The following is a 21,119-nucleotide window of genomic DNA, read 5'->3' as shown; positions in this document are numbered from 1 at the left end:
CAATGGGAAGAGTTAGGATCATCTAGGGCATACCCCGAGGCGTTGACCCTGCTAGATTTGTTCCGGTGCCAGAGTTTATGAGAAGATGACGCATTCATTGGCTGACGTCATCTGAGAGGGAGCGGACAAGGGGGAGTTGCCCACCGGTGCTCGCGCGATGCATTTTGGGAGTTGTAGTCTCGGAGATCCGGTTCCCGGGCTGGAAGGGTCGGGACTCCTCGTCCCAGCATCCCCCGCAGGAGCCTGGGAGCACTTCCGCCCTGTTGTGAAGTGGGTGAGTCCGAGTGGCGAATGGGTTGCAGCTGAGACTCAGGCGCTGGGCTGGAGGCTTAGGAGGTGGTGGTACCCTGGGGGGGGGAGGGGGGGAGACTGGGAAGGTGAGAGGGGAAAGTAGCGTGCGTGTGAATGTGTTTGTGTGTGTGGCGAGGGGGCGGGCAGAGGATGCAGCGTCTGGATTAGGGTAGGGTCACCGAGGTTGTCGGAGCGAAGAGTGAGTTGGAGGGGCCGGCAGTAAGGTGGGTCTTTCAGGGGTCTGCAGGTGAGGTGGAAGGGATGGGTTTTTGCCGTGTAGGGTCTCGGTAGTTCAGGCAAGGGAGAGGGGCCCTGGCAAAGAAGTGAAGAGGCCCTGAGCTAGAAGTCCGACCTTAAAATAGTGCTTCAATTTCCACACCCAAGTTCATGCTATCTGTGATGGGACTTGCTTTTGTGTTTATCCCCAAACCTGTACTACTTTACTCATTCTTGATGGCAGTGAAAGGCATCTTCATATACTGACCCACCCACCGTCTACTGACCCACCCACCGTTTACTGGCCCGGCCCACCCCACCCACCTCTACTGACTCTCCCACCGTCTATCCACCCACCCACCTCTATCGGCCCACCCATCCTCTACCGGCCCACCCACTGGCCTGTTTTATCAGCCGGTTCCTCCTGCATTCTCCCATCCAAGCCGTTTCACTTTTGGCCTTTCCGTTAGTATCTCTTAAAATTACGTGTCTTCAGAGAGCCTCTGCAGAAATGTCCACATTTTCATTTCTCCAGCTCCAACAGTGCGATCTGTTTAGCACTCAAGTCTGATTGGACCTTCAGTTCTCCAGCTTGGATTCCATCACTGGCGGGCTGCACATGTTGAATGAAATCTGGTGTCATAGTCTTCATAACTCCCTTTGCATCCCGCTTTTCACACACTCCACATTCCGAGGCTGTCAAAGTTTTCCCCATTTCCTGGGTGGGCCATTTGATTCTTCACTGTTCTATAGCCTATCTCTCTGGGGTGCCCATCCTAATCCTGTTGAATTCCTTCAAGCAGCTTGTCACCTCCAACTTAGCTCCCAAATCATGCTCTATTTACCACTTTTGATTAGTGTAATTATCTGTGACTTTTTCCCCCCCTCTTCCACTAGTTAGCATCATCAGGACAATAGTGGCTCATCTCAATTTCCCTTTGTCCAGCCCAGAACAGGAAGCCCCTAATGTAGATCAAGCAAATGAGTAATGTGGCAAATGTGGGCTAGTGACTGTCAGGGTGAGCTTTGTTAGCCCAGGCTTGAAGATGGCTATGGATTTCCAGGCCTATGAGCTTTAGTCTTCTTCCTGCCATTGATGTCTGCTTTGTAAGCTGAGAGGCTGAATCAGTGGCTGGGGGCTGGGGGGGGGCAGGTGTCCTTAACACAGGGATGCATGCTGCAATTTCCTTTTCCTGAGGTCTTGCAGCCATTGCTAATTGATCACAAGGCGGACCACCTTGGCTGGAGTTTTGAGAAACTTCAGGTTAGAGATGATGAATACTGTCAGATGTGTGGGATGACCGGAGAATGAGAGGGATTTTGCAAGATGACCATTGTAGAGGAACACAGAGTCTCAGGTCTCAGAAGGCAGGTATCGTGGAGGAGATGACCCTCAACCCAGCCTGAAGGAAGCTTAGCTTTTGGACACAGTGTAGAAGGGAGGAAAGCCACAGCAGGGCGGGAGCCCAGCGGCTCAGGGTTCTCAGCTTGCACACTTAGGTGTGTCCCAAAGGATGTACCTGCGCTGCCTGCCTATGAAGTGAGCTAGGTGCTGGCTTTATGCCTGATCAGGATCTTACTTCCTGCCCTTTGCAAAGGAGCATCTCTGAGTCTTTCTGAGCCATTCACAGGTGAAAGGTGGGAGGCAAGTGATGCTCCTGGGTCCTCTCACTCACTCCGTACTGTGTCTTCTGCCTTCAGTCGTGGGGAGCAGTCCTTCCCCAGGAGTCCCTTGAAGGGCGCCTTGCCAATGCAGGAAGTCACCGAATGAGGACAGCCCTGCCTGAGTGAAGCCTTCAGGCCCGGTGATGGCTGAGGCCTCACCTCCACCAGAGCCTGAGGACCTTCTGATTGTGAAACTGGAGGAGGACTCATGGGAATCAGACTCCAAACCCCAGAAGGAGGTCCATGGCCGTGTCCCCGGCCCCGAGGTTTCCCGCCGGTGTTTCAGACAGTTCCAATACCAGGATGCAGCTGGACCCCATGAGGCCTTCAGCCAGCTCTGGGCTCTCTGCTGTCGTTGGCTGAGGCCTGAGATCCGCCTCAAAGAGCAGATCCTGGAACTGTTGGTCCTGGAGCAGTTCCTGTCCATCTTACCCAGGGAGGTGCAGACCTGGGTGCAGGCACGACACCCTGAGAGCGGAGAGGAGGCTGTGGCCCTGGTGGAGGATTGGCATCGAGAGGCCTGGGCTACCGGACAGCAGGTGAGGCTCATAGTCTCCTCTCCAAGAAGCTGGTTAGGCAAGGCGGGGGGGGGGGGGGACGGACTGGGACTGAGTTAATAACTGCCCCCAAATGGCAGTAATAGTAATCATTGAGTAAGCTGTGTACTGAGCCCTGCTGTGTAGCAGGTGCTATTCCAACTGTGTGACTTGTAGTAACTCATTTAATCCTGCCACAGTTTAATAAGGTGGTCGGTACTATTAGCCTAATTTTACTAGTGAGGCTGTGGAGGCAAAGAAAAGAATAGGTAGTTGGCTCCTGGATTGTAGAGCCAAGACCTGCACTTGGAAAAGTCTAACTAGAGTATGCATGCCTAACCACCATGGAAACTTCCTCCCAGTATCATACAATGTGCCTTGTCTGTAGTACATTTTGTGTCTAACACAGTCATTTTTATATACTGGGTCTCTTTGGTTGCTTATAACAGCAGCACATAGAAAAAGTATTTCTGCCCTCATTTTGTAGCTTAGGGTTCCAAAAATCAGGTGGTTCCCAGAGGTCACTGGGGGAGTGAACTGGAGCCTAAACTCTGATCCTGGTGTTTCCAAGGCCATGCCCTCTGCACTACAGAACAGATGCCTCATCCGCAAACATGGAATTAAAATCCCTCTGGGGATGAGGCTCAGGTGAGGCGTTCACTGACATTCTGTGAGCCCCACTGTGCATCAGGCCCTGTTCTGAGCCTCTTCCCTCAGCCAGCCAGCCATAGACTGAGAAGTAGGTTCTCCTTTTCAGTTTTTTGAGTGAGTTAACAGTGAGGTCAGTAACACATCCAAATTTTTATAGTGAAGTGGTAGAGCCGAAAGGACAGTGGTGTTATGGACTCAACCTTCACAGTTTCAACCATTTATAAGTAACTCTGAGGGCCTATGATAGAGTATATAACTTTCCTATGACATAGAATTTGGACCCTGCTTGCAGCTGCCCTGAATAGTGAGCTCCGTAGCTGGCTTCAGGCTGAGACAGCCTTCTAGAACCTTCACCTCAAAACCTTGTAGCTCTCCACTTGTTTGTGTTTGAGAATGCGTATGTTGTAAATGGCAGGGTTTTCCGTCCATTTAGACAGTAAATCTCTGAACAGGTGTGAGAGCGGGCAAGGGAGGGCTAAGCTCAGGGCCTTTGCTCTGGGGTTCTTTTATGGACTGGCAAGAAGCTACCATTTCAAGTCAGAGAACAGAGCATGAGCACATGCCTTCCGAAAGAATACTCCACCCCCCCTCCACCCCCCCCACCCCCCCCACCCCCCCGTTTACTTCTTTCAAGAAGCCAGCTCTTTGAGTGGCAGAGAAGAAACAATGGAAACCTTGGGACTTTGGAGCTGGATGGTGTAAACGTGAAGCCTAGAGAGAGATGAGGATTGACTTAAGTTAAGGTCTTTTTTGATCCTTCATCTGTAAAATGAGATGTCAGACTAGAGTTTTTCAAATGACATAGCTGTGGGCTGACCAGAGGTTGAACTGCTTCTACAATAGAGAAAAGATATAAAGCAATGGTGTCTTCCCTGGGCCCCTTTCCCTATGACTTACTTTTATTCTCCAGCCTCTCTGCCTGCTCCTGGCTGCTCACAAACTTCACAGCGATGGGTTCACAGGGAAGAGCTTTCTTCAGCGCATGTACCACAGCTTGTGGCCCCCCCTCCACTGGGAGCTCTGACTCATTACCCTCTCTGGAGGCAAACTATAACTCTATAAGAGGAGGACATTTTTGGTCCTCAGGGTGAGCGGCCCCCTTAGAAAGGTTGGTACTTTCGTTCAGGGCTAAGTGACCCTAAGATGTTTCACCGGAATGGGTCTTGGAGTGCCACTGTCTTTTCATCTGGCGTCACTCCTGTGGAACGCCACTCCTCATCAGGCTTTCCGATAAAGCATACATTATTTTCCGGATAGTTTTTGGTTCAGAACTGAGCAGAGAGTATGGTGTTCTTAGAGGTGCCCTGGCCCCTTGGTAGTCTCCATCACTTGTCATCATCCCCTATCATAGTAGAACATTTATTACCCCAATGAGCCTGTGCTGACATCATCATCACCCAGATCATGCATTTCACACTGAGGCTAACTGTTGGTGATATGCATTTTATGGGTTTTGGCAGGCACATCATGACATGTGTCCACTATTGTGGTGTCATACATAATAGTGTCATTGCCTCAACAATCCCATGTGTTCCGCTTACTGACTCCTTCTCCTTCCAACCCCTGGTAACTGCTGGTCTTTCTACCATCGCCTGGTGTGGCTTTTCCCTGAATGCCACAAAGGTAGAGTCACACAGTTGGTGGCCTTTTTGCGTTGATTTCTTTTACTTAGTAACGAACACTTAGTGCTCCTCCATGGCTTTTCATGGCTGGCTACTGTTTTTCTTCTTGGCATGGACTTCTGTTTTGTTGTCTGGACATACCAGTTCCTCCAGTCAGGAAGCTAATGAGGGGGTATGGGGTATTAGCAGCCCTCTGGTACTGTGACAAAATACCATATCCAAAAGCAACTTGGACAGGAAAGGGTTTGATTGCCTTATAGTTCAGTTCACAATCTATCAGTGAGGGAAGTCAGGGTAGGAGCTCAAGCAGGCCCTGAAGGAAAAAACTATGGAAGAATGCTGCTTACCTGCCTGTCTTCTCTGACTTGCTCAGCTAGCTTTCTTATACAGCAGGGGCCAGAGTGGGCATGGCCCTTCCACATCAGTTAGCATAGGGAAAGTGCCCTATTTGCATGGGCTAATCTAGTCAAGGCTCTCCCCCAGTTAAACTCCCTCAGATAGCTCTGGGCTGTGTCAGGTTGACAGATGAAGATAAGTAGGGGAAGGAGGATCACAAGGGGGGAAGGGATAGGATGCAGGTGGCTTGAAGAGGGCAAGGGAATAATGGGAAAAGAAGGGTTAAAAGGGATGGGACGGGAAAGGTAGAACAGGTGTTATGAAGACATTTGAAAATGTCATGTGGGAAACTACCACTGTAGAAGCTTCTAAAATATGTACACTCATGCACACGCACTCACACACAAGACGCGTGTGCATATGTGCAGAATGGAGTTACCCCTGTAACACATAATGCTTCTCCCAGATACCAGGTTATCAAATAAAAGCCCTAGTGCTAGCTATGGGTTACCTGATTTCAAGTTGTTGGTCAGTGGGACCGTAAAGATCACTCCAGGCTACTGCCGTTGCTCTTTGCTGCCCTTCAGAACTTAATGGTAAGACCCTGTTGCTGAAGACACTACATACTTGAGTTGTAGCACAGGGAGAAATCAAGTTGGTAGCAACCCAGAAGCCTCAGCCCCACCAGACAGCTTTCATAGCTGCAGAAGGTTTGATACATGCTACTCAGGGCATAGAATATTCAGCAGTTCTACCAACCATGAACATTGCTACAAATGACAACTGACCTGGCAAGAGCTGCCCACTGGTGCAGTGTTGGAGTGAATGTTATGGGAATAACAGGTGACTTCCTGATTAGATTTAAGACCTTCTCCACAAGATGGAACTCATGCCTGGTACTGTTAACTGGGCTAAAAACTTGTAACTGGCTAGGTCATGGGCCCTAGGGGAGAGCCAAATGTTTGCTATTAAATTGCCCTCTAAATCCTTATCTTTATTTTCATAGATTACTGCATCTTCTGTCTCTCCGCAGTAGATGGTGATTAATGCAGAGGCCCACAACTTGTTCCCATGCAGAGAGTGAGACTCGAATACTCAGGCTCTGACTGGGACATCTGTATCACCCACTCTCCCTCATAGCTCAGGGATCACCACAGAGCAGGAGATGGGAAATCTGTGAGCGATGCAGGGAGTAGCCATCTGCAGTGAAGGCTTCTTTGCTGGATATGATGCAGCTGCTGCACGCATGTGGATGCTTAGCCGAGCCTGGCCCTCCGGAAGGGCAGCTCAGTTGCTGAGCTCTCGCTCCAGCCCTCGGTTCTCGATTCAGTGCTGATAGTTCACCTCTAAGCTCCGCCTCTCTCACTGCATCCTTTGTCTTTTTAAAAATTTTTTAAAAGTTGTATTTTCGTGTAATTCAAAGTACTTTTAGATTTATCTTGAAATTTCTTCTTTGCCTAAATTTTTCCTTGTGTATTGTTTGAGCCCTAAGTGTGTTGGTATTTTCCAGCTACCTTTCTGTTATGATTTGTGGTTTACCTACATGGGAGCTGAAAACACACATGTTGTGATTCTGTCCTTTCCAAATTGTTTAGTGATGCTCCCTGGTGGTCTAGTGGTTAGGATTCAGTGCTCTCTCAAAGTTGCTAAGTGTGTTTGTGTTTTGTGGCCTGCAATGTAGTCCACCTTGGCAATGAATGATTCCTGGGAGCCTAAAGATAGTGTGTTGTTAGAGGCTCTGCCCTCAGAATTCAATCACTCCTCTCCTGTTTTGCCGCATTTTTGGATCTAACCCCACTCACAGCGCTCTTCAGTTCACCTGTCTTTGCTTGGTGTTTCAAGAGCACTGCTGACGTCCCCAGCTCCAGTCACCCTTTCTCCCATGGTTCTGTCCATCATGGGCTGTGCCCTTAGAAGCATGGGGATTAAGGTGTGTGTCCTTAACATGAGTCGAGGATTATTATGCCTTGGTAGAGCTTTGACTCTGTATCATTTTATGAAGCCTGGTGTATCTTTTTATCCCTGGTGACGTCTGTTCTCTGCAGTCTGCTGTTCTGAAATTAATAATAGGTTCTTTCATTTTTTTCTCCCCTTTTCATTTTCATGTCCATATGTGTAGTATATATACATATATGTGCATGTATGCTTGCATGTATGTGAGGGTGTGCATATACATGAGTGTGTGTGTGTGTGTGTGTGTGTGTGTGTGTGTGAGTGCGTCTGGAGGCTTGAGGTTGATGCCAGGAATTGTCTTTAGTCACTCTTCTGCCTTGTTTGTTGAGGCAGAATCTCTCAGTCAGACCCAGGGACCACTGATATGGCTAGTCTTGCTAGCCAGCTTGCTCTTGGGATCTCCGGTCTCTGCCTTCTGAAGCTGGAATTACAGACAGGCCACCATGATTACCCTGCATTACATGGGTTCTGGGGACTTGAACTCTGGTCCTTGCTTGTGTGTCAAGAGCTTTAACCACTGAGGCATCTATATCCCCAGCCCACTTTCTTTTGCTTAGGGTTAAGTTGGTGCCTTCTTTCTCCTTCATTTTTTTTTTTTTTAATGTGTTACTATATTTAAAGTGGATTTCTTGTGTACAGCAAATAGTTGGGTCTTTTTTTTTTTTTTTTTTTTTTACAACATTGGCCTTTTAGTTGGTTTATTTATTTGTTTGTTTATTTATTTATTTATCTTTGAGATGGTTTTCCAGTGTAACCCAGCCTGGCCCCAAACTTGCAATCCTCCTGCCTCTGTGCCCTAATTGCTGGTATTGCAGATAAATGTCACCATGCCAGCTAGTTAGTGTGTTCAGACCATTGGCATTTAAGGTGATTAGTTCTTCACTTAGATTGCTATTTTTAAGTTCCATGCTTTGATAATCCCAGCTTTCTGCCATCTGATATTGGTTTTCATGCATATTCTCTTCAAACTGTTGCTTGCATTTTAGTATACCGTGTAATTTTTGGTTAAAAGTTGGTACGTGATGTCTTGGGTTCCAATCCAAGGGGTTAGACTCTGCTGTAGTATGACTATGTTTGGAGGAACTGAGTGGAGAGTAAGGTTTGTTACCCAGTCTAGACATGCAGTTTCTCTGTAGATTGTAACTACTAACAAGGCAAACAGGCTTATGAGAGGCTTATAAATCATATTTTAATGTCACAAAATTTTATGTAATGTCTCTGTGAATCAAGAACATTTTGAATAATGATCATGCTTGAAATACTTGTCCAGCCCCCCCAGAATTCAACAGGACAGAACTCATTTGGGTATAAATGCTGATTCATTTACTAAAGTCAGTCTGATAGCTTTCTCATTGTGTTTGGATCTTAAGTGTCTGTTAACCCCGGAAACACATTCACATACAAAATAACATCCCTGTCTCTCTGAAGGGACCCTTTTGAGCTAATGACTGGAAGTTTTGACCTCACATGCAGGGACTGAAGCCGTGTGCTGAAGAGTCCAGGCCCTTTGAAGCAGTTCCAGAGTTTCAGAGCTCCCAGCTGCAGCCAGAGGCTCCCTGCTCTGAGGCCCAGCCGCAGAGACAGTGGAGTACACATCTAGACCTTTCCAAGATGCCACCTCAGCTCTCAAAAGAGAGCGGTAAGTGTCAAGCATATGAGGACTTAAGAGACTGAGAACAAGGCCTTTCCTCCCAAGGGACGGGCAGGGGGTGAGGGAGGTGAGGGGTGGGGTAGGGGGTGGGGGGTAGGAGATGGAGATGGGGAATGGTGGGGGTGAGGTGGGGATAAAGGATGTGCAGGGCTCAAGACCCAGGCAGGACAGGTGTCTGGTGGATGTTGTCACTGAGCAGTGAAGTTAGAAGGCTCTGTGGAAGAGGATGCCTGCAGACTCCACCAGCTGGAGTCACACAGAAGGTGCAGGCATGCCAGTGGCTGTGTGCAGGGTGGGGACAGGCACCTCACACATGGCACCCCACTGACGATAACGCAGGACTCCAAAGGAAAGTCAAAGGGGAAGTGTGTGCCCGGCATGGGACACCCTTTGTTTGACCCCAGCATGACCTTTGGGAAGCTGGGTCTCAGAAGAAAGTGGATTGAGAGAACTCTCACGGGGTTATTTACTCTCTTCTTCAGCGGTCCTCACACCCCAAACCCCAACTATTCCAAAAATGGGGAGCCCTGGAGATTGGGAGGTGGCAGCCAAGTCCCAGGTAAACTGTTTTCTTTTCTCGTTGTCTTCTTGTCATGCCCCACCCCATGACTTCCCCTAGCAGAGGGGTAGAGGGCACCTTTTGTACCACTGCCCTGCTGGCAATCCCTGACCTTGATGCTGGCCCCACTGAAGTGTCCTGATCTTTCTTAGGCCAGGCCTGGCTCCTGGCTGATTTTAAAGTGTCAGTGATATTTAAGGGCCTTTCTGTGTGTGTCACAGGAAGCCCTGAACCCCGGTAGACAAGCTAAGAAGCTCTGCCAGGATCCTGCTGGAGATGACTGTGGGAACGGTACGTGCCTGTCTAAGGAAAGCGTGCACTGCTCCAGGGCCCAGCTTGCCCGTCTCTGGGACACTTGTTCCTAGAGAGAGGTTTGCACTCCTCAGAGCCAGAGCTCTGTGCTCTGCACTTTCAGGGAGGAAGAAGGTTGGCTCCTTGCAGCCAGCCCCCCCCCCCCATAGTCTGCTGGGTCGGGATCTGGGCTGTAGGCTGTTTCCTAGAGCTAGACCTGCTGGGGCTCATGATCTGGGTGCAGTGATCTTAGGTCTGGAACTGGACCAGACCCTCCATCTCAAAACTCTGCCTCTTCAGCACCCATTGAGAGCTGCCTTTTGGGGGCAGACACTTGTGAAGTGAGCTCATGAGACTGAAGCATGAAGCAAATAGCACAGGCTAGGAAATGCTCAAAGCTCATGTGACTGGCACACCTTTCTCTGAAGGCCACCCATGTGGAACACTGGTGCCAGAGGGCCCCTTCTCTGAGGGAGGAGAGACACACGAATGGGGTGAAGTAGAGTAGAAGCTTGAGGGCTGCTCACTGACAGTGAGACCCCAAAAGTGCTTAGAAGAACCCCCTTCGAGAAGTGCTGAAGTAGGGTACCCTAAAAGGGCTTTGCACCCAAACTTCATCTAGCTCTCCTCACACATTTGCTGTAACGGAAGGCTTTCCACTTTGCTGGGACCAGGCGCTGTGGGGAAGGTCATCCTTTAGACCAGCTGCAGCCTGAAAAGCCAGGGCATTCATAGCTTCATGTTAGGAGCCCGCAGGACAAAGTGCTCCAAGCACAGCATATATTAGCTCAGCAGTGCCCTCAGGGCTCTCCATTTATCCTCCCCTCCTCTCTCTCCCCTTCCTCTTCCCCCCCCTCCGTGCCCTCCCCCTCCTCTTTCCCTTTCTCTCTCCCCCCTTTCTCTATCTTTCCCCTTTCTCCTTATTCTCCCCCTCCCCCTTCTCTCCTCCTCTCTTCTCTCTCTCCCTGTTCTCTCTCCTTTTCTCTTTCCCTTTCCTCTCCTTCTCTCTTCCTGTCCTCGCTCTCCTTTTCTCTCTCTCTTCTCTCTCTCCTTCTCCCCATCTCTCTCTCCCCTCCTCTCTCCCCCTGTTCTCTTTCCTCCCTTCTCTCCCCACCATCAGGATTTGCTTCATGTTCAGTGTTGTTTTGTCTTATAGGTAACAGTGGCAATGGAGGGCAGAAGATTCCCAGCAAGCGGGAAGCACACACACACACACACACACACACACACACACACACACACACACACACACGTGTGCTCCTTCCCCCCAACAATGGCGTTGAGTCTGATAGGGTTGCTTGAAGTCCCGTGTTTGTCATTTGTGACTAGCCACCGTGTGGTGTGGTGTATTTCATAACAACACTGACAGCAGCACAGCAAGTGAAGAGCGGGCAGGTCCCCTCATTTTCAGTGAGGCGGTCCTGCAGCTTCTCGCTCCTCTCTCCAGGGAGATCAGCATGGGGATTTCTCACTGGCCTCTTTCGGGAGACGGGGGAGAGTTTCAGGAACAGTTTGGAGAAACAGTCCAACAGGTCGTTTCTGCTCAGTCATTTCTGTTCTCCCTCTTGTGTAGGAGTTCCAGTTTCAAAGCCAAGTGTCACCTCCCAGCATGAGCGAGGACCAGAGATTTTGGGTCTGAGCCTTATCAATGGGAGTCCGGCAGATTGCAGCCTGGCTAGTGAGCAGAACAAGCCAGCCCAGGAGGACTCCAGGGCCTGGGAAGAAAAGTGCCAGTGTGATGGGGAGGGCGTGAAGGCGTCGGGTGTGCACTGGGGCTATGAGGAGACCAAGGCCTTCCTGGCCATCTTAAGTGAGTCTCCTTTCTCTGAAAAGCTCCGGACTTGCCATCAGAACCGCCAGGTGTACCGGGCTATTGCAGAGCGCCTGAGGGCTCGGGGCTTCCTGCGGACCCTGGAGCAGTGTCGCTACAGGGTCAAAAACCTTTTACGAAATTACCGGAAAGCCAAAAACAGTCACCCGCCAGGAACATGTCCTTTCTACGAGGAGCTGGAGGCTCTGGTGCGGGCTCGGACAACCAACAGAAGAAGAACCACAAGTGGGCCAGGAGAAGCTGTGGCCCTCCCCAGGCTGGGCGACAGTGACACTGAGATGGATGACCAAGAGGAAGGGAGCTGGGAGCCAGAGGAGGCAACGGAAGACTGCAGTGGTTCTGGACTGGCTATGGAGGAGTCTGTCCAGGGTCGCAGCATTGCAGGGGGCCCAGCTCTGCTCCAGAGCCGCATTGGTAAGAAGTGGCATTTAACTGGATGGATGTCAGCCAGGATGCTGCTTCCTAGGTTAGAGCTCAGACTGTGAGTCATACCAGTGACACTGGAGTACGGAGCCAAGTCCCTGGACCAACCTCAGGCTCATGCCATTGTCTCTGGTGGCCACATCTCCTGGTTGTAGGGGAAATCATTCTAAAGCCTTGCTAGGTCTGGAGAGGCCCCAGCTGCTTCCCACAGTGAGTTACTGGTGACTCTCCTAGATGGTACCTGAGCCAAGTTTTCATTTCTGTAGGTGTGTTTCTCTTAGTGTGTGAGACAACAGCCTGGTCATTCACAGATAGCAAATCCGGGTTAAGGAAGAGTGGGTGAAATAATGAAATGCAGAGAAGGAACTCACAGGGTAGACTTGAGAGTCACCGTGTGGCAAACACCTAGCCTTGCAAAGGGAGAGTCACTGACATCTGTGACGTAAAGCATCCGAAGCCACGCAGGTAGGAGCAGAGCCAGGGCTCCTGCCTCATGGTCGTGTGGTCCCCCCAGATCCCATGCTTTCTCCTCGGGTTACATCACGTACCTGCCCTGGAACAGGGACTGCATTGTGCCCCTTTCACTCTTTGACCAGAGAGGAAAGGGTGTACTGAGCTATAGTCTGTCGCCTGGTTATTCAGGTCCATTTGTGTCTGGTGCTTGGGATGCTCATACTCAATGTATTGTTGAAAAGAGAATTCACAAAGGAGATGGGATGTCTTCTGAATACAGGGAGAATCTCATGGATCTCAGTGACTCATCGGCTGAAGCCAAGGGAGTGGGTCTCTTGGATGCAGTTGTTAGAACATTATTTCTCCCTTTCAGCAAGACTGCCTCTTGAAAGGGTGAGAAAGGATGCCTTGGCTGACCTTCCTCGCATATCCCTGAGAAGCAAGCTTGTGTTCCCATGTACTTGTTCTGAGTTTCTGAGACCTGTGTTCTAGACACATAGAAGTCAGGTGACCCCAGTCCTAGTGACCAGGTAAAGCTCCTTAAGTCTTACACCTCTGAACTCTTCACTCTGACAGCAGGTGTGCACTGGGGCTTCGAGGAGACCAAGGCCTTCCTGGCAATTCTCAGTGAGTCCCCATTCTCTGAAAAGCTTCGCACCTGTCACCAGAACAGCCAGGTATACCGGGCCATTGCAGAACGGCTGTGTGCGCTGGGTTTCCTGCGGACACTGGAGCAATGTCGCTACAGATTCAAGAACCTTCTTCGAAGCTACCGGAAAGCCAAGAGCAGCCATCCACCTGGAACCTGCCCCTTCTATGAGGAGCTGGACTCGCTGATGAGGGCGCGGACTGTGATCAGGGCCATGGAGATAGTAGGAGGAGCCAGAGGTCTTCCTGGATCTAGGCAGAATGGTACTGAGGCCGATGACCAAGAGGCCTGGGGTGAGATGGAAGGTGAAGATGCCATTAAACTTCTGCCAGATCCCCAAACTCCAGATACAGGTGAGCCTGGAGTCATTGGGTGTCGGTGTCGGCAGAACCTGCGGCCTGTACAGAGAGGGGACTGAAAGGACTGGAATCGGCACAATACATCCCAAAACCAAGCTTTCAGCTCCAAAGAGGGACAAAGGGCAGGGAATAAGGGGCAAAGACGGGAGATGCAGGATGAGGGAGAAGGGGAATAGAACAAGGGAGATGGGGAGGGTATTTGCCTGAGGGACAAAGAGCTGCCTCTGGATAGAGAGGAGACAGATGTGGCCTACAGGTAAATGTCAGTTTATAAAGGAAAAAGGGAAAGCCGCTGTTAGGATGAGTTGGCTTGTTTTGATTGGGCATTAATTAGGGTAGCCAAAAGGGGACTTCTGATTGCCAGACTTTAATACTTTGACAGCTGGACCTTGGTGGTCAGCCTCAGGAAGAGGAGTGGCCAGATAAGGGAATGGACCTTGGTGGCTAGCTTTAGGAATGTAATCTAATGGTTTTTTAGCAAGGCTTTCCAGAGCCATGTTTGCTGTACTCAGGCCTATTAGAGCCCTTCGGGAACCAGGTATATTATCTTTGTCTCCGAGCCAAAAGAATGAAGGAGATCAAATAGGAGAAGGTTCTGTACATTGCAATTGCATAGATCCCATCATCTCTTATTTAGTGTTATCCTGTACATGAGGATCCTGTACATGAGGTGGCCAGTCTAGCTTTTACTGGGACACATCTGGGTAGTTATGGAACTGATTCAGTCTTACACGACGCAGGATCTGTCCAGTGTACTGGAGGCTGATATGAGCTGTTTATTATTGAACACAGACTTCTGAAGAATGGCTGCATGGTTGCTGGGTAGGATTAAGGTATTCTAGACTGCCCCTCAGCTTTTTAGGGATAGAAGCACTCGTGCACACAAAAACTCGGTAGCTTCCACACTAGTCACATTTATAAGCTGTGGGATATAAGATACAAATCTGTGTTAGCCAAATTCACTAAATACATGATACCAGTATATTAATGCTAACCACGGATGAACAAAAGCCCCATTTCTGTCTGTTCTTTCAGGGTGTGAGTGGAAGCGTGAGAATGAAGACCAAACTTCAGAGCAGGATGTTTTTGGTGATTTTCCTGGAGCATTATCACAGTATCCCACAGAAGCTGTTTGCCAGGCTCCCGACTGGGGAGAGGACGATGAGAATGAAGATGAGGGGGAGTGGAGGAGTGCTCCCCTGTGGGAAGAGTATTCCTCTGAGGAGGACTTGGAAAAACTCATTGACCATCAAGGCCTGTACCTCACAGAGAAAGCCTACAGATGTGACACATGGGTGAAAAGCTTTAGTAGGAGCTTCCACTCCGTGGCCCACCAAGGAAGCCACACAGGGGAGAAGCCCTACCAATGTCTCGAGTGTGGAAAAAGTTTTAGTGAGCACTCCAACCTCACTGCCCACCAGAGAACCCACGCTGGAGAGAAGCCCTCCAGATGCCCGGAGTGTGGGAAAGGCTTCAGGGACCACTCCAGTCTCATCACCCACCAGAGAAGCCACACAGTGGAGAAGCCCTATACATGTAGGGAGTGTTGGAAAAGCTTCAAGCAGATCTCAAACCTACTGACACATCAGAGGCTCCACTCAGGAGGAACCCCTGACCAGCATAATGAACCTGGGGAGAACCTTGGCCAAAGTCCATCTTTTAGTGCCCGCTGGAGAAACTCTACGTGGGAGATACCTAAACAAGCTCAGGATGTCAGTGTGAGCATGAACTCTCCTGGACCCCACAGCACCAACTCAGAGGAGAAGCTATATCCGTGTCCTGAGTGTGGAAGGTGTTTCTCTAAGAGCTCTGCCCTCATCAGTCACCAAAGAATCCACACAGGTGAGAAGCCATATGAATGCGGAGAGTGTGGGAAGAGCTTCAGTAAGAGCTCCACCCTGGCCAACCACCAACGGACGCACACGGGCGAGAAGCCATACAAGTGTGCAGACTGTGGAAAGTGCTTCAGCGAGCGCTCCAAGCTCACCACCCACCACAGAGTCCACACGGGAGAGAAGCCCTACAGATGCCTCGTGTGTGGCAAGTTCTTCCGCGACCGCTCCAACCTCATCACTCACCAGAGAATTCACACGGGAGAGAAGCCGTACAAGTGCAGAGAGTGTGGGAAGTGTTTTAATCAGAGCTCCAGTCTTATCATCCATCAGAGAATTCACACCGGGGAGAAACCCTACAAATGCACAGAGTGTGGCAAAGACTTCAACAACAGCTCCCACTTCAGTGCCCACCGCAGGACCCATGCCGGAGGAAAAGCACTGTAGGCAACACCTCCTCCCAACAGAAGAGCAATAGTGTCTATTTATATCTCATTACCATTTCTTAAACATGCTAGAAAAGAAACCTTCCAATGTCTAAGCTTGGTGTGTATCTATAGATTCTATCTTGTAAAGTCAGGTCATTTGGATGTGATTTACACTTACAAGGATTAAGATTTGGAGGTACTTCTCAAGTGTAATTTGGTGTGTTTCTCCTCCCCTCCCACATGCACGCACACATACACACACACACACACACGCATGCACGTGCACGCGTACACACATACACACACGCAGGCATACACACACAAATCCCCCTATAGAATCGTTAGTCTCTCTTTACATCTTTACATCTGCTGTGTGAGGCAGATGGGTGATGTAGGGTTGGAGGTGAATCAGTGGCCCTACGTATTTGATTCCAAATTCTTGCTCTGCTCTTTACTGCTCTACACAGGGAGTGGTTCTTGTTCTTGGTAGTTTGCAGTTGGGGCAAACCCTCATGGGGAAACCTTGAAAGTTGATGGTGAGAGGAGGTGTCAACTGAGAACCTGTGCCTAGGTTACTCTCCTGCAAGGTCGGCAGCAGGTGGAGCAGCGGTGACGTCATTGTAGAATCAATAATTGCAGGAATGGCTGCTGTGCGTTGAACATTTACTCTTTGGCCAAGCACCTTATGTATCATTTCCTTTAGTCCTCAAAGCAGTCCTATTTTCCAGAGTAGAAGACTGAGGACTGGGGAAGTTGGGACCTGCATTGGTCACACATCTAGAAATGGAAGAGGTAGAATTCATCAAGACTCACGTGTCCCCAGAGTCTGAGGGGCTGCGTGCTTCACTGAGCACTTACATGGAGGCAGGTAACTAGTACTAGGATTGCAAAGTGTGATCGCTAATACATCACCATTTACTGACTACAGAAGCTGCTGAGAGTTGCTGCAGGTGAGAGGATTTGGGCTGCTTAGAATTGGTGAAGCTCTTTGTGTAAGGCTTAGTCGTTAGCAAAGTGATGGGCAGGAGTCCCATCTTCAGGGTCATATGGGTGGGAGAGGGAGGTAGGCTGAGACCACTGGGTCTCGAGTAGGATAGTGCTTTGGCGAAGAAGTGGGTCTGAGAGTCCATCACAGGATAATAGGCCAAACCAAAAGGCCTTCCCCAGTGCTCAGTCACTGCTGCCCTTTGGTCTCAGGCTCATTTTCTTCATTTCCAGTCCTCATGCCAAGATGTTGGCATTAACAGTGTTCAAGGCCTTGAAACATTGTCCTTTACAGAGAGGGCTTGGAAATGGTTCCCTACGACAGGTTCCTGGCACCATTTCTGCTTGAGCCTTCTTGTCCCAAGCTTCCGAGAGAGTGTGGTGTCAGAGAGGTTCATGCACAGTGGTTCTCTTGTTTTTGGCACTTTGGCCTTCAGAGGTTTTTCCTTAGAAGGGTTTAAAAGTGCTGACCAAGGACTTGGTCTTTTGTGGATTTCTAAAGGAAGATGACTTTCTTATATCCATGTGTGACCTTAGAATGCCATTCATATCCCAGTTATTTTTATGGCCAGATAATATGATCAGATAATAGCTGTGAAGAACTTTTTATTTGCATGTGAAAAAGTGGGTGGAAGGGCTTGCCATTCCCACTAAAGAGGTCACTCCTTAGCCCCTTTCTTTGTTCCAGAACCCCCTTCCCAGGCAGGAACCATTCCACCCAAGGCTACATTCTACCAGCTCTTTTCAGCTTACCTTTCCCAACTTACCTCTGGGAAGCAGAGGTCATGGGATGAGCCCTGGCTAGAAACCAGCAAATGGCAGTAACTGCAATACAAATATCTATAGAATACTCTGGGTCTGATAGGAAGGGTCCCAAAGGAGAGAAGAACATTCTAGAGAAAGTTACCAAGGTATGAAGCAGCATGGGTTCTCAGTGAAGGTAGAGTCCTAAAAGGTTTGCAGGGATTGGGGATGGTGTGTGGGGGGGTGGCACCCAAGATTGTTCAGGTGCTGGGGCAGAGTCATTCTAGGTTCAGCAATCCCCCAGGCTTTTTCCTTTCACAAGTTGGAAGCTTAGCTGGGTGGGCCTTCAGTGGTGCTAATCTCTGTCAGTCCAAGCCTCTCTTTCAGCACATGCCTTAGCTGTAACATTAAATTGCCAAGTGCTTTTTTTCTCTCCAAACTGTACATTTTGAGTTTCTTTCTGTCTCACTTGCCATTTTTCATTGTAGACCTGCATTAAGAGTTACTGGCACTAACCATGCCACAGGCACAATGTCATGCTGTCTTGATATACTCCTAAAGAAATCAGCTCATTACTGAGACAGGGTTTCTCTGTATTGCTTTGAGACTGTCCTGGAACTAGCTCTGTAGACCAAGTTGGCCTCAAACTCACAGAGACACAACCTGCCTCTGCCTCCCGAGTGCTGGGACTAAAGGCGTGCACCACCAACTTGGCCAGCTCATTACTTTTTAAATTTAGTCTTGAGCAGGTTCTTAGAGCATGGGCAGAAGGCAGACAGATTCTTTGCTGAATGTCATATAAATGGTCTCAGCCCAGTTGCTAATAAAGACCTTGCTTTCTTCTGAATCCTCGAGCTGGGCCCCAGTCTGCATTTCTCCCAGCTCTACTATTGTCCCAGCTCTTACTGTAATGGCCCACTAAGCTTTGCTTATAACACTCAACCTCAAACAAAAATCAGAGAGAAAAAACTGGAATTGAGTGAGGCTATAAAACAGTCAAAGTCTACCCCCGGTGATATGCTTCCTCCACCAAGGTCCTGTCTCCTAAAGGTCCCATAACCTCCCTAAGAGTACCACCATCTGAGGGCCAAGTATTAAATGCCTCAGCCTATGACATTTGTCATTCAAACGACCACAGTCATATATAGCTGGAGCTTAGATGTCAGACTCGGGGTGATATGTTTGTATGTGCATTGTCAAAACCCAACAACTGACTGGAGCTTGAATGTGTTGCTTGCCAGGTTGCTGGTTGGATTGTATGGCAGGGTTCCAGTTAAAAGAAGTAAGGGTTTGAACTGTTGCAGTGGCTCTGTTGAAGGGAAGAGATGCTTTTCCAGGGTTAGGACAGCAGGAGACAGTGAAGTGTCTTTGGTGACTGGATGCAAGCCTCATTCCAGATTGGGGACATGGGGAAGAGACGTAGACAGACCCAGGCGAGAAGAAAATATAGGCTTAGTTTGTGGATCTTTGAGTAACAATTCATTTGAATGTTGGAGCCTGGAACTGGGGAGAAGTTAGGCCTAGAGAATTGTATATATGGACACTGCAGGCAAGCTCAGAGAGCTAGTATGTACTGACTCTGAGGTTAGGGAATAAGTCTAAAAACAACTTGCCTTTATTGTCAGGGGGATGGAGAGAGGGAAAGAGATAGAGAAAGAGAGAGAGAGAGAGAGAGACATCTACACATCCATGAGTCTGTACCCTTATGTGTGTGTGTGTGTGTGTGTGTGTGTGTGTGTGTGAGAGAGAGAGAGAGAGAGAGAGAGAGAGAGAGAGAGAGAGAGAGAGAGGAGAGAGAGAAAGGATCAAGGATCAAACTTGGGACATCAGGCTTGGTGGCAAGTTCCTTTACCTGCGGAGTTGTCTCCTTGGCCCAGGAGCCAGAAGTTTTTGAAGCAATACATGCAGTGGTATTTGCAGTGGATGGGGCATGGCGGGTACCCATGGTGCTCTAGGGTGCTGTCAGCCTGCTGTCCTGGACACCTCCCAGTTTCCCTTTTGCTTCTACTGTGTGGGTGCTGATGCTTTGGCTGTCCCCTCCCCTGGCCTCTTGGGAGCCAGCTGTCTGACCTGCTTGTGTGACTCCAGGGCCCTCAAAGCCCTGACCGCCTGCACCATCTTCAGGCTCTTTGCCTATGCACTCATCACATATGTGCACTCTCAGCAGCCCACACACAGCCCTATGGAGCTTTACATGCTCAGACTCAGCTTCTCAGACATGATTTCTCCCTGAGTGTTTCAGATTAGGTTGGGTTCTCCAGCTGCTGGGGTAGGCAGTTCCCAAAGTTAAAATGAATCACATAAAACATCCTTTTTTACCGGTTTGATCTTTTCCTTGCTTTGGATGCTCCTTACATCCCCCAGTTTGGAGCAAACACCATTCTTATTCCCTATCCCAGTCTGCTCCAACAGGTCCATGCAGCCTACAGGGTGGAGTAGGGCAGGATTTGAAGGAGAGCTGGGCCTGAAACTGGGAAGGAGTGGCAATTTGGCCTTGCCCTTCTCCTGGCTCTCTTGCCACTCCCAACATCTGCACAACCACTGGTGTGTTGTTGTTTGCATCATTTCCCCACCTCTGCCCAAGTCTCTGTAAGGACCTGTTCTTGTCTGTGTGGTGGAGGAAGCAGGGGGTGTCACCGTCCAGTCCTCAGTGAGTGGCCATTTCCCCCATTCTCATGGTGCCTTTGTTTTAACAGTCAAGGCAAGAGCTCAGATCAGTGGGGAGCAGAACCCTTTTCACTCATGTATTTTCTAAATGCACGGAGCATATGGCCTGGGGTCCACGTGGTCATTGGCTTTCCCCTTAGGACATCATTAGCAATTCTCCTCATGTAGATTCTTGTCATGTTTGCTGTTGTGCAAGGCTTATTGATAGCCACATTTATTTCTTTTCTGTACATTTGTGTTGCAAGAAAATACTGGTCATTCCACCTAGAGGGCAAGGGTCACAGGAGGGGCGATTAAAAAAACAAAACAAAACACCAAGTCTCTGAGAATAGCATCAGACACTCACCTGAGCTCCAGTGGAAGAGGGGCTGTGGCTGCCACTGACAGCCATTGCCAAGAAAGTCTCAAGAGTTCCTGGGGTTCAGGAAGCCCAACTCTGGTGACATTTGGTGACTCAGGAGGGAAAGGGGCTTCTCTTTCCATTCAGAACCTGGGTTTGCCTCAGAGCTGGAGAAATAACAGACCATAAGCAGTTTCTGCAGTCTCAAGAGACAGGTGAGACCAGCAGTTGGTGCCTTGAGGACACCCCTAGAGGCAGTGGTGAGAAGCTTTCTACAAACCCATGGGCCCAGAGCAGGAGAGGGCATCTCTGTGGATGGTGGCTGATCACATCTGAGAAGCCCCATTCCTGAAGTTTCCAAGAAGTCAAAGAAGTAAGAGAAGGCAGGCAGGAGTCCCAGTTTTGTGTGTCCCAGGGACACAGTACATAATCATAATTTGACAAACACAATTCACATAATGGAGCATGGAAATTGACCATTAACATAAAAAAAATCATTCCATGTCTAAGAGTAATGCCAAACTTGTAGATATAACATTTTTTTGGAAGGCAGTCTGCATGCCATCCAAATCTCTAAAGATGAGAAGATAGCATTCATGAATAAAATTAAATCCTTGGAATCACATGTGAAAGATGAG

At 49.2% G+C, this 21,119-nt stretch overlaps 1 protein-coding gene across 1 annotated transcript; it reads left to right on the top strand.

Annotated features, from left to right (window-relative positions):
- Window positions 1-2,249: 2,249 nt before the first annotated feature.
- Window positions 2,250-15,959, top strand: Zscan20 (zinc finger and SCAN domain containing 20). The gene is made up of 7 exons (XM_051188847.1): window positions 2,250-2,711; window positions 8,744-8,909; window positions 9,404-9,480; window positions 9,702-9,771; window positions 11,345-12,016; window positions 13,055-13,480; window positions 14,522-15,959. Exons 1-7 carry the CDS (start codon window positions 2,316-2,318, stop codon window positions 15,763-15,765), a joined length of 3,051 nt encoding a protein of 1,016 aa, XP_051044804.1. The 5' UTR covers window positions 2,250-2,315; the 3' UTR covers window positions 15,766-15,959.
- Window positions 15,960-21,119: the final 5,160 nt, after the last annotated feature.

This window comes from Phodopus roborovskii, unplaced genomic scaffold (assembly GCF_943737965.1).
Source record: "Phodopus roborovskii unplaced genomic scaffold, PHOROB, whole genome shotgun sequence".
NCBI lineage: Eukaryota > Metazoa > Chordata > Mammalia > Rodentia > Cricetidae > Phodopus > Phodopus roborovskii.
This window is presented reverse-complemented; position numbering and strand designations above follow the sequence as displayed.

What these genes read in the sequence shown, in the direction of transcription:
- Zscan20 (XM_051188847.1), top strand. Translation starts at nt 2,316, where the DNA reads ATGGCTGAGGCCTCACCTCCACCAGAGCCTGAGGACCTTCTGATTGTG. An exon ending in TCAGCTCTCAAAAGAGAGCG is followed by an intron (nt 8,910 to 9,403) that starts GTAAGTGTCAAG and finishes TCTCTTCTTCAG; the next exon opens with CGGTCCTCACACCCCAAACC. An exon ending in TCTGCTCCAGAGCCGCATTG is followed by an intron (nt 12,017 to 13,054) that starts GTAAGAAGTGGC and finishes TCACTCTGACAG; the next exon opens with CAGGTGTGCACTGGGGCTTC.